Source organism: Lactuca virosa, chromosome 7, assembly GCF_052849685.1.
Source record: "Lactuca virosa cultivar CGN04683 chromosome 7, Lactuca_virosa_CGN04683_v6, whole genome shotgun sequence".
Lineage (NCBI taxonomy): Eukaryota > Viridiplantae > Streptophyta > Magnoliopsida > Asterales > Asteraceae > Lactuca > Lactuca virosa.
In genome coordinates, this window is record NC_136432.1 from 174,599,577 (window position 1) to 174,611,798 (window position 12,222).

A 12,222-nucleotide genomic window follows, 5' to 3' on the forward strand; every position below is an offset into this window, starting at 1 on the left:
GACGATATATGCATACCATGGTGCTTCTTTGGCTACAAATAGATGCTCGTCTGGAAATGTGTCACAGATTGGTATACCATCTTCGGGTGATACAATGCGGCTTAGATGATCCGCAACTAAATTTTCCTTTCCACTCTTGTCTTTGATCTCAATATCGAACTCTTGCAAAAGCAGCATCCACCGTATTAACCTCGGCTTCGAATCTTTCTTTGTAAGTAAGTGCTTTATGGCTGCATGGTCCGAATATATGATCACTTTAGTTCCAAGGAGGTACTGTCGGAACTTCTCTAGAGCAAAGACAATAGCAAGCAACTCTTTCTCCATTGTGGTGTAGTTGCCTTGTGCACTATGAAGGGTCTTTGATGCATAGTAGATGACTTGATGTGCTCGGTCAACCTTTTGTCCCAAAACCGCCCCAACCGCGGTATTGCTAGCATCGCACATGATCTCGAATGGAAGATCCCAATTTGGCGGTTGAATAATGGGGGCAGATGTCAACAAGTCTTTCAAACGATCAAATGCCTTCTTACATTCATCACCAAACTCAAAATCGGCCTCCTTTTGTAGAAGTTGACACATCGTCACCGTGATCTTGGAAAAATCCTTTATAAACCGCCGATAAAAACCTGCATGGCCAAGAAAAGAACGCACTTCCCGAACATTTGTCGGGTATGGTAAGCTCTTAATAACATCTGTTTTGGCCTTGTCAACTTCTAAACCTTTTTGTGACACCACATGTCCAAGTATCAAGCCCTTGTCAACCATAAAATGGCATTTTTCATAATTAAGGACTAAGTTCGTGTCAATGCACCTTTGTAAGATTTTGGTGAGATTTTGCAAACATTCATTAAAAGAATTTCCATAAACAGTAAAATCGTCCATGAAAACCTCTATGATATTTTCGACATATTCATTAAAAGAATTTCCATACATCTTTGGAAGGTCGCGGGTGCATTGCACAAGCCGAAGGGCATGCGTCTATACGCAAAGGTGCCGAAGGGACATGTGAATGTGGTTTTCTCTTCGTCTTCCGGGGCAACCCGAAATTTGATGAAAACCAGAAAAACCATCAAGGCAGCAATAGTGGGATTTCCCGGCCAATCGTTCTAACATCTGATCGATGAATGGCAAAGGGAAGTGGTATTTGCGGGTGGAAGCATTCAACTTCCTATAATCGATGCAAACTCTCCACCCGTTTTGCACACGGGTGGGTACCAATTCCCCCTTGGAGTTTTTCACAACGGTGACTCCGGATTTTTTCGGGACAACTTGCACGGGACTTACCCACTTACTATCAGAAATGGGGTAGATTACACCTTCATCTAAGAGCTTCATGATCTCTTTTTTAACCACCTCCATCATAGATGGATTCAACCTCCTTTGGGCTTCACGGGTTGGCTTGAAGTCCTCTTCCATCAGTATTTTGTGCATGCATAATGATGGACTCAACCCTTTTATATCCGCAATGGTCCAACCACTAGCCTCCTTGTACTTCTTCAAATTCCAACCAACTCTTTTTCTTCTTCTCGTGCTAGCTTAGTTGAAATTATCACCGGTAATGTCTCTTCCTCTCCAAGATAGGCATACTTGAGATGGTCGGGAAGAGCCTTCAACTCAAGAATCGGTGGTTGTACTATGGATGGGAGAAGTTTCGGATTGGAACTTTTTAGCTTCATGTGGGGCGGTTCAACTCTCATGGTTTGTGCTTTTTCCAAGGAATTGATTGCTTCAATCAATTCATCCTCCAATGTGTACTTGTCAGCCAAATTCTTAATCCCTGTCTCATCAAAGTGTTTATTCAAGATGGTGGTTAGCACATCTTGGCTTGACATCTCAAAGCAATCATTAGTACATGTATCAGTAACATCTATGAAGTTTAAAGAATGAATATCACTAGGATAACGCATGGCTTCAAAGATATTAAAGTTAATCACCTTACCATTGAACTCCATAGACAAAGTACCATTGGCTACATCTATTTTTGTTTTTGCGGTACTCATAAAAGGTCTCCCCAAAAGGATGGAGTTTGATTGTGGGGTGTTTTCATCACCCATATCCAAAACATAAAAGTCAGCGCGAAATACAAGTTCATTAACTTGCACTAACACGTCCTCCAATACACCTTTCGGGTGTACCAAAGACCGGTCGGCAAGTTGAATGATAACTATGATTTTTGATAAAGGACCAATTCCCATTGTCTTATAGCGTGAATAGGGTAAAACATTGATTGATGCTCCAAGATCAAGCATGGCACGTGGTACAAAAAGTTTACCCATTTTACAAGGAACCGTGAAAACACCCGGGTCCTTGCATTTTTTTGGTAGCCGCTTTTGTAACACAGCTGAGACATTTTCACCAACTTTCACAGTTTGATTTCCTTTAAGCTTTTTCTTAGATGTGCAAAGTTCCTTGAGGAACTTAGCATATCTAGGAATCTGTGTAATAGCATCTAAAAGAGGGATATTGATTTCAACCTTTCGAAACATGGCATGATTTCATCATCTTCCCGCTCCCTTTTGGTGCTTGCCAACCTTGAAGGAAATGGAGCCGGTGTGACTTTCACTTCGGTCTCTATGGGCTTCTTTGACTTGGAAGTACTTTTCCTTTCCTCTTCTTTGATAGCTTCTTCCACCTCTATCTCTTTCTCTTCCTCTTCTTCATCCGGCATCTTTGGACCTTCATAGCTTTTCCCACCTCTTAAAGTAATGGCACAAGCATTGTGTTTCGGGTTCTTCTCCGTTTGAGATGGTAACTTGCCTTGTGACTCCATCTTACTTACGGATTGAGCAAGTTGTGACACTTGTTGCTCCAATCTTTTTATGCTTGCCTTGGTTTCTTGTTGGAAGCTTTGAGTGCTTGTGGCAAGGCTTTTCACTATGTCCTCTAAGGACATACTTGATGAACCCGCTTGTTGAGGAGGGTGTTGTGGCTGCCTTGGCTGGTAATTTTGAGGTTGGAAGGGTGGTCTTTGTTGATTTTGAGGAAATGGTGGTCTTTGCTGGTATTGATGTGATTGATTTGACTGATAGTTTCCTTGTTGGTTTCCTCCCCAACCTTGATTATTGTTCCATCTCTGATCACCTCGTGGTTGCTCATAACCCCTCTGATTTGACCCGGAATAGCCTCCCATGACTTTTGCTTCTTCATAATCTTCCTCTTGGAGTTGTGGGCACATATCGGTTGGATGCCCCACTTGAGTGCAAATACCGCATGGGCGGGGTGTGGGCTGCACACCTTTGTCTTTGGCCAACATCATTACTACTTTTGTGAGCTCGGACAATTGAGCTTCAATCTGAGGAGTTTGAACTTCCTTTACACCTCGGGGTGCATCCGTGTACCATTCTTCATCATGGCTTGAATGTTTGGAATCTTCAGCCATGTTCTTGATTAGATTGTGGATTTCGGTTGGAGTCTTATCGGGTAAAGATCCGCCACTAGAAGCATTAAGAAGTCTTCTCTCCATTGGAGTCATGCCTTCAATGAAATATTGGAGAAGCTGATACTCGGTAATTCCATGTTTGGGACAGCGGGCACAAAGTTTATTGAATCTCTCCCAATATGTGTGGAAAGCTTCTCTCTTGTGTTTCTTAATTCCAATGCTTTCCCTCCGTAGGGCTGAAGCTTTCATCTCCGGAAAATATTTGTCCAAAAACAACCTCGCAAGATCTACCCAAGTAGTTACCGTCCCCGGTGGGAGGTCATAGAGCCAGTCTTTGGCTGCGTCTTTCACTGCAAAGGGGAATACCCTAAGCTTGATCTGATCCTCTGTGACATTGTGTGGTTTCATACCCATGCATACTACATGGAACTCGGTGAGGAACTTGTGAGGATCTTCATTCTCCAATCCTCTAAAAGTTGGGAGTAAGTGGATAAGCCCGGATTTTAGTTCAAGGTTTGTGGCAGCTGGATATGTAATACAAAGAGGTTGTTGAGTAACCTCTTGTCTTGGCCATTGGCGGAGGGTTTGTTCGGGTGGTGGGTTTGGAGGTGGGTTTTCTCCATGGTTATCCCCCATGGCGTAAGAAGTAGTTGAAGTTTCTGTGGGTGTAGTGTTTGGGATATTATGAACAGGTGAAAAGGGTGGAGTGGTATTTTTGGGTGAGGATCATTGTGGTGAGAGTGATGGGCTTTCTGTTTCTGATGCGGATACACTTGAGAGGGGTATGTCCTCCCAAATGTTGATGACCGGGGGATTGGATGATGAAGAAGTACCGGAAACCGGTTGCCTCTTACGAAGCTTGGCTTGCTTCCTTAACTTCTTTGCAGTCCTTTCTATCTCTGAGTCAATTGGCAGTGGTGTACCTGTACGAAAAGATCTAGGCATAAACAATTAGTAAAACCGTGTCCCCGGCAACGACGCCAATTTGTTAGGCGTGTCAGACCCAACAAATAAAGGGGTACGATATACTCCAAAATAATCCCACTATATTGCACTAGAAAGGTAGTACAAGGCAAGTAGGTTCGATCCACAGAGACACGGGACAATCAGTCTATACCTATTTTGCGTATGGTATTTGTTCACAAAAGATTAAGAGGGGGGTTTTGAATACAATAATTAAACAAACAAATTTAAAACACGAGTAAACAACCAAACGAATGAATTAAGTTCAGATTTTTGTAAGGACTCCAACTTCATGTATGACAACCCAGTAATGCGAATCAAAGATGACAAGACATTTGTTTCATTCTATCTAAGTTGGTACTTGAAAGTGTTAACAAGCTCTAACACTTTCCATCCACCACATTAATCAATCAAAACAAGCTCTTTGATTAATCCTATCCTTGCTAACCTAATCTAAACAAGCTCTTAGAATTAGATTGAGAGATCGCATTAAGCTTATTGTGAATGTTCCCAACAACACCCAATACTCCTCACAAGCTCGGGAGCGTAAGAATGTGTGAAAAGATTTACACTAAATTCATTCATAAGAAATCAATTTAATGCTTGTTACTTAGTTCAATTCAAAAAACAATTACGGATTTTGCAAAATGAATAACTTGAATGACCTAACCCTAATTCAAATGGCCAATAAGAATCATTATTAGAATCAAACATTCGATTGAAATAAAATCAGTTTCACTAGATAGAAATTAAACACAAACATCATGTCATATGATTTGATTCACAACCAAAAAGTCAAAACATGAAATTGGAGAAGTTAGGGTTCTAGCCACACATGGCTAGAACAAGATTAACAAGTTTAAAAGATGAAATTAAGTGCTAAAGTGCTTACAAAGAAGGAATTTTAATTGACAAACCCTTGCTAAAACCCTTGAATTCTCCTCTCCAAAAGTGCTCTGATATCTTCTGTGTGTGTAAAAAAATGACCCAATTCTCGACATAAGGAAAAAGGGAAAAACTGCCAAAAAGCAGTTTTTTTTAAGTTGAACACGGCCCGTGTCGATATAGAGTAAATCAACACGGGTCGTGTTAAGTGAAAACACACCCTTCAACTTCGATTCCAACTCTAAAGTATGATGCTAAAAAATGTTCAACTGGACCAACACGCCCCATGTCAATATAGAGTAAATGAACACGGGTCGTGTTCAGTGAGGTCAAACTGCCTGGGATGGTCAAACACGCCCCGTGTTGGATTTCTAGGCCAACCCCAACACGCCCCGTGTTTCCCTCTGACTCCGAGTCCAAACTTGATTTTCTCAATTCTTCCGTTTTACGCCCGATCATCCCGCAATCTTCACCAATTCCCCCCGGCACCTCCAAAAGCGCGCTCCAACCTCCGGTTTACCTGAAAATGTCATTAAAGAGTGCAAATAAGGTTGTTCCAGAAATTAACCTAAATATGATGAAATGCAATAAAAGCAAAGAACAATTAAGCTAAAAACATACATACAAAGGGCTAAAGGTTGTGCACAAAATGCACCTAACAACTGTAGGCCAAGATACCCGGTGCGGGCCAGCTATAAGCCGAACGCACGGATGCTCGTGAGGAGCGGTTGGGTTGAGGCGATAGGCCGAAGTCCTGCGAGGCGGTCCATTCAGGCCGAAGGCCGAAGAGAAGCCGTTATGTATTCTTGTATGTTTATTGTCTGGGGTATTTTGGGGGAAACTCACTAAGCTTTATGCATACCGATTTGTTTATGGTTTCAGGTATCATTGGTGATTGCAGGAAGGCGAAGGCGGGATTGTACACAGTCATTAGCAACATTGAGGATTCCTTTCTATCTTACTCTGATTTTTAATAAATGTAATCTGGAATAAACGGTTTTCTTAATAATGGATTTATAAATTGGAAAGTTTTACCTTAATAAAAATGAAAAATTTTGGTTGTGAAAATTAGGACGTTACAAGTTGGTATCGGAGCCCTGGTTTGAGTAAATTGGAGGAACACTTGTATGAATCCAGTCTCAAACTTGGATCCGAGAGTTTTTGAAAAATGTTTTCAGGAAAGAAGTCATAATAAAAGGGTTGGGTTAGGGACATGGGCTCGGTCTCTTGTCATTTTCTTTTTTGATTGTTGGCTTGGGATCGAGAACGTGGGCCTTGACTTAACTTTGACTTTTCAGGAGATGCGGTGTATACAATCAGCTAAAGCCCGAACAGGAGAGTGGTTACCGAAATACCCATACTTGTTATGTTTACTGAGTTTTGATTTTGCTGATATATTAATTTTTAGAAAAATCATGCTAGTGGGTAAGGTTCTTTAGAAATTGCTGAATAGAAATGCCTGATTCTGTGATGCCTTATGATATAGGAAGATGCTTGCCTGATTTATATTACTTGATTATGAGATTGTTGCATGTATGTTGATTAGTTATATATGGTTGGATTGAATAGCCTTGGAATGATCGATTTGGCCTTATTTCTTGTTCCTTGTTTGGTTGTGGACTTAGGGCAGAGTTGATTATTCAACAGTCTATCCGATTTCGTATTGTGTACAACAAGCACGCACAAAAGCTATCGGTGATGCGAGAGCGAGGGTAATACTAGGAAGAATGCCTAGGAAGTTAGTTGTAGCTCATAGCAGAAGTTGTTAGCACACCTAGGAGTAGTCTAGTGCAATGACTTAGGACCTTGGGATGAATTCTAAATCGACTATAGATAGGTGTGGAAGGTAGTATGTGCCCATACTACTGAAAGCACAAGATCCGTATGAGATTCAGCAGGAATTTCAAGGCTACTAAGTGACTAATAGGAGTAGGGCCCGGTGTGTTGAGCACTGTGTTTTGATGTTTGATCTTTTCTTGGTATATTTCAGTATGGCAGCTATTGGAGGTCCAGGATCAAGAGTCAGAGCTAGTGGTCAGGATGAGCCAGGATTGACAGAGGACCAGGTTAGGGAGATCATTCATGAGCAGGTTGTTTCTATTGCCCGGGAGCAGATACCGGGGTTGTTTGGGTCTATCAAGACCGCCATGATGGAGTACTCCGATGATCGATACGCTGCACTTTCTAAGACTGTTGATGTTGCAGCCACTACAGTCGTTGCTGCTGTCGGGTTTGGCACTGAAGAGTGTCACACCCCCAAACCTGACGGCGGAAACGTCCGGGGGTGGAGGACTTCATTTGTAGTATCACAACACATGCATTATAGTAATCAGAGTACAAACAACCACTATATTTAAAAAGTATAAGTATTTACATGTGTTTCATCATTGTATACTGAAACTAAATAGTTGTACAAAAGAAGAAGATAAGACATAAATAGCTCCATCTTCTCAAAAGCTCGGGGAGTACCTGTCTACCGATTCCCTGAGAATACAAGTAATTTGAAAAGAGAGTATCAACATAAAGTTGAGTGAGTCCATAAGTATTTATGTTTGAAAGAATGTTTTCTGTTTCTTGAATATGTAAAATGTTCCAGAAAATCCTATATTTCCTGCTGTATATGAAAAGTAGTTTTAGTTACATAAAACTGTTATATTTGTAAACCAATGTTCTGTATTTGTAATCCTTTTTGTAAACCTGTATCTGGGAATGCATCTAATTTCATCAACTGTTAATGTAATACTGTAAACTGTATCTTGTAAACTAGTACTTTGAAAACGTACTTAGGTTTAGTTAAATATACACTAACGTATTGTTAACATCTTTATATGAGTTATTACAACCATACTGACTTGATGGCCTGACCCAACGCTATGAATGCGCTGAAAACTGTTGATAACAATTTGTCACTCATAGGCGTGTATGTCTGACTGTAGCAAGCAGTCCGAGTGCGGGGTTGTCAATCCTAATATATATATATATATATATATATATATATATATATATATATATATATATATATATATATATATATATATATATATATATATATATATATACACATTGTTTCGATCCCCCGCTGGAGATTCTGGTTATCATGTCAGGACTTTAACTATGTTGTTTAAAATGAATTAAACAACCTGAACTACTTGTCTCATAAAAGCATATAAACGTTACATGTATAATAGTTATTAAAACCCCATCATTCTGAAATAAATGATTGATAGTATGTTCTTAAATTAGTATTCTTAACATGTATCTGAAAGAATGTATACCCTTGAATAGTTTTGAATCAAACCTTTGTTCTTGTAAAACAATGTACTCTAGTATACTTGAATCATGAATTAATGTTCTATGAATCATAAATTATACCTATTATAATTTATATGTACTTTCTGATTTGATAACGAGTATTCATGAATGTAACCCCTTGCTCAACATGTTACAAAGGGTAATTGTACTTAATGAATTAACTTTTATACTTGTATACATATACAAATATATATAAGTAAAAGTTAAATGATACTCGGACAAATAACTGATACTTGTAATCCCACATCCAAACAAGGAAAAGGAACCAAAGTGGGTTATCAGTCCTAAGCCTTTTAAATCTTATTTATATAAATATAAATATATATATATATATATATATATATATATATATATATATATATATATATATGTGTGTGTGTGTGTGTGTGTATATATATATAGTAGTATGATTTTTGGGAGAAATATAAGTTTATAAAAACATTTAAAAGAAGTTTGATATTTTGAAATCCATTTTGGTGACTTGATGTCGTTTTGAAACAATCATTGAAAACCATTTGATTTGATGATAACTGAAATTCATTTTGATAAGATATTTGAAATCACTTGTTTATAACACAAAAACTTTGTGTTAGACTTATATTCCCCCCCCCCCTTAAAACAGTAAAAACTATGAAAATACGGGGATATGAACTCACCTGTAGTGAGTGATTCGAGTGAAAGGTCGAGGTAGGATGCTAAGTGTCAAGTGAAGTCTTGAACACAAACGGATCCTATTAAGCATATAATGATACATATATGGATATAATTAGTGTATATAACAACTAATTATGATAGGAAACCACTTTAGGGACTAGGAAACACTTGAATTTAAGTGTTACAATCACATGTGATTGTACTAAAGGGGTTTACGGCCACTTAAGGGAGTGTATGGCCATGATGTGTACGACCCATGTAGTGTACGGCCATGGAGTTTACGGCCAATGGTGTTCTTCATAGGAGTTTACGGCCAAGGGAGATGCTCATAGCCGTAAACTCTTATTGTTCTTGGAAATGGTTGTTTTCAAGGTTGTAAGTTAAGAGCTTCTATAGGATAACTAGTATATGGAAGAATACTTACGTTTTGAAGCTTGAATTAGGTATTCACGGTCTAAAGAACTAGTGTGCGTTCTTGGTGTTCTTGGTGTTCTTGAAGATCCAACCAAAAGAGATGATTTCATGGATGAAATCATAGGGTTTCACTAGATTAAGCAAGGTATCAACTAATAAATGGAAGAAACACTTACTTATTTGAAGATCAAGGTGTAAATCTTGATGATAGTTGAGAGAAAATCGAGTTTCTTGGGTTGTTTTCAAGGTTGTAAGTTAAGAGCTTCTATAGGATAACTAGTATATGGAAGAATACTTACGTTTTGAAGCTTGAATTGGGTATTCACGGTCTAAAGAACTAGTGTGCGTTCTTGGTGTTCTTGGTGTTCTTGAAGATCTAACCAAAAGAGATGATTTCATGGATGAAATCATAGGGTTTCACTAGATTAAGCAAGGTATCAACTAATAAATGGAAGAAACACTTAATTATTTGAAGATCAAGGTGTAAATCTTGATGATAGTTGTGCGAGGGTTCACGGTCCGAGGGTTTACGACTGTGAACCTCGTTTACGGTCCGAAGTTGGATAGAGTCTACGATCGTGAACAAGTTCCAATGCGTTTCCGAGAAGATAAGATCCAAAGAGTATACGGCCGAAGCCGTTTACGGCCTCGTCTATGGCTACGAGGGTTTACGGTCCGAGGAGTATATGGCCGTAAACCTTTTGCGGCCTGAAGCGTTTGCGGTCCGAAGTGAAAGAAGAGGATGTGAAGTTTCTCGGTTTTTAAGCCCTTTCCTTCTAAATTCAACTATAGATATTTTAAGGATTTTAACAAATAAAGGTTATTATTATAACCTAAAAAAACCCAAACAATAAAAAGGACTTTAGTTGACCTTTGTTTGACTTTGGTTGACTAGAGTTGACTTTACAAACAGAAAATAACGGGATGTTACAAAGAGCTTTCCTGTACCGGTACTTGGACAATATGAAGCCCCCGGTGTTTGACGGGGTTCATGATCTGATCATCGCCATGAGGTGGCTGTCAGATTTTGAGGGATGTTTCTTTACTTTCTCTTACCCAGCTGACCAGAAGGTCAAGTGCACTCTGAACCTTCTTCAGTATGGAGCAAAGGATTGGTGGAGGCTGGTTACTAGTTCATATACCTCATAGCAGCGAGTTGCAGTATCATGAGAATGTTTCTCTAAGATGTTCCGTTTGAGATATGTCCAATTGGTGGAGCGCGAGAGACAAGCCCAGGAATATTTGGATCTGAGACAGAGGACTGAGTCGGTGACAGAGATCACCAAGATGTTCACAGAGTGAGCTATTTTTTTCCCTGAGTTTGTTGCTTCTAAGCAAGCTCATATTAATCGGTAATTAGGCATGCTCAATACGGATATTCGGTAGTTTGTGTCCATTCGGCGCTACGGTTCTCTCGTCTAGCTTCAGGATGCCGCAAGGAGGCGAGATATTGAGATAGAGACCTAGACAAGGGAGCAGCGGCAGGACCCAGATCAGTCCCAACTTGCAACGAAGCGGTTCAAGTTCGTCGGTCAGAGTTCGGGATCAGTTGGAGGGAGGTACCGATCTTTTGTATTTTGCAGGTGTGGCGAGGGGGGGCATTTTGGAAGGGATTGTAGGCGGAGTGCTCGAGTTTGTTTTCATTGCGGACAGGAAGGCTACTGTTGGGTTTTGAGCATTCTAACACTCCTAAGTGTACATGCAACCCTAAATACCTTGGCTCTATGTTTTCTCTATTATACATACAAATATGAATATCCAAGGTATTATCCTAACTAGCATATCAAAAACATTGATACTAGGGTAATAAAATAGATAGAATACATACCTTATTGTTGTTGCTTAACTCCATGAAGCTTGAGAGCCTAGTGCCCCAAATGTGACACCTCAAATGGTTCACACAACATCATGAACACTTGGAATAACCATAAGAAGAAGACATTCCAAGCTCAAATTGACTAGCCCTCACATATGTATCACTTGTGCCAATTTCTTGAGCTAAAGGGGTCCTTATATAGTGTGCACACTAGGGTTACTCCATGTAACCCATGACTTTACCCATTCCTTATGCTCCATGGGTTTTAACCTCCATGGAGTATCCACGGGTCACCACATGGGTTAAACCCAACATAAGGGAATCTTGGATCATAAGCCCACATATATAAGAATGAATGATTTACACAATCAATCCCCATATATTTAATTAGTCTCTTTTTGATCACTTAATTAAGTCCAAATTAATTCTTGATCAATACTAATTAAATAACATGATTTCATATTAATATATTAGAACTTATAATATATTAATATGTCACAAATGTCTTTTCCTCACAAACGGTCTATCCAAATGTTCCGATGCCATGTAACCCAAATGGACCATGCTGAGTCGGGTCAAGTACATACCAATTATAGTTATGGACTTAGACACTAATCCAACAGTCTCCCACTTGGATAAGACTAAAACTATTATTGCTTGTGACTTCAAGAACCAACTGGCAACTGTAGCTCTCAAAAGCCGCTGTCGAACTCTAACCTTGTCGATGAACTCTGACCTTTGTCAATGACTTGTCCATTAGATAAGGGATCATATATTCCTCCATTCTAGATATCATATG

General features: G+C 39.4%; 1 protein-coding gene across 1 annotated transcript; it reads right to left on the bottom strand.

Annotated features, from left to right (window-relative positions):
- Positions 1 to 1,496: 1,496 nt before the first annotated feature.
- Positions 1,497 to 3,793, bottom strand: LOC145127327 (uncharacterized). The gene is made up of 3 exons (XM_079062544.1): positions 3,055 to 3,793; positions 2,599 to 2,883; positions 1,497 to 2,449 (listed from the first exon to the last, which is right to left on the bottom strand). Exons 1-3 carry the CDS (start codon positions 3,791 to 3,793, stop codon positions 1,497 to 1,499), a joined length of 1,977 nt encoding a protein of 658 aa, XP_078918670.1.
- Between the last annotated feature and the right edge of the window lie 8,429 nt (positions 3,794 to 12,222).

Bases quoted from the DNA above. Each gene is read 5' to 3' on its own strand.
- LOC145127327 (XM_079062544.1), bottom strand. From the start codon at position 3,793: ATGGGTATGAAACCACACAATGTCACAGAGGATCAGATCAAGCTTAGG. The intron at 2,884-3,054 runs GTTGGGGAGGAA...GTATGTCCTTAG, and splicing joins GAGATGGAACAATAATCAAG to AGGACATAGTGAAAAGCCTT. The intron at 2,450-2,598 runs GTACTTCCAAGT...TCCCTCTTTTAG, and splicing joins CAAAGAAGAGGAAAGGAAAA to ATGCTATTACACAGATTCCT.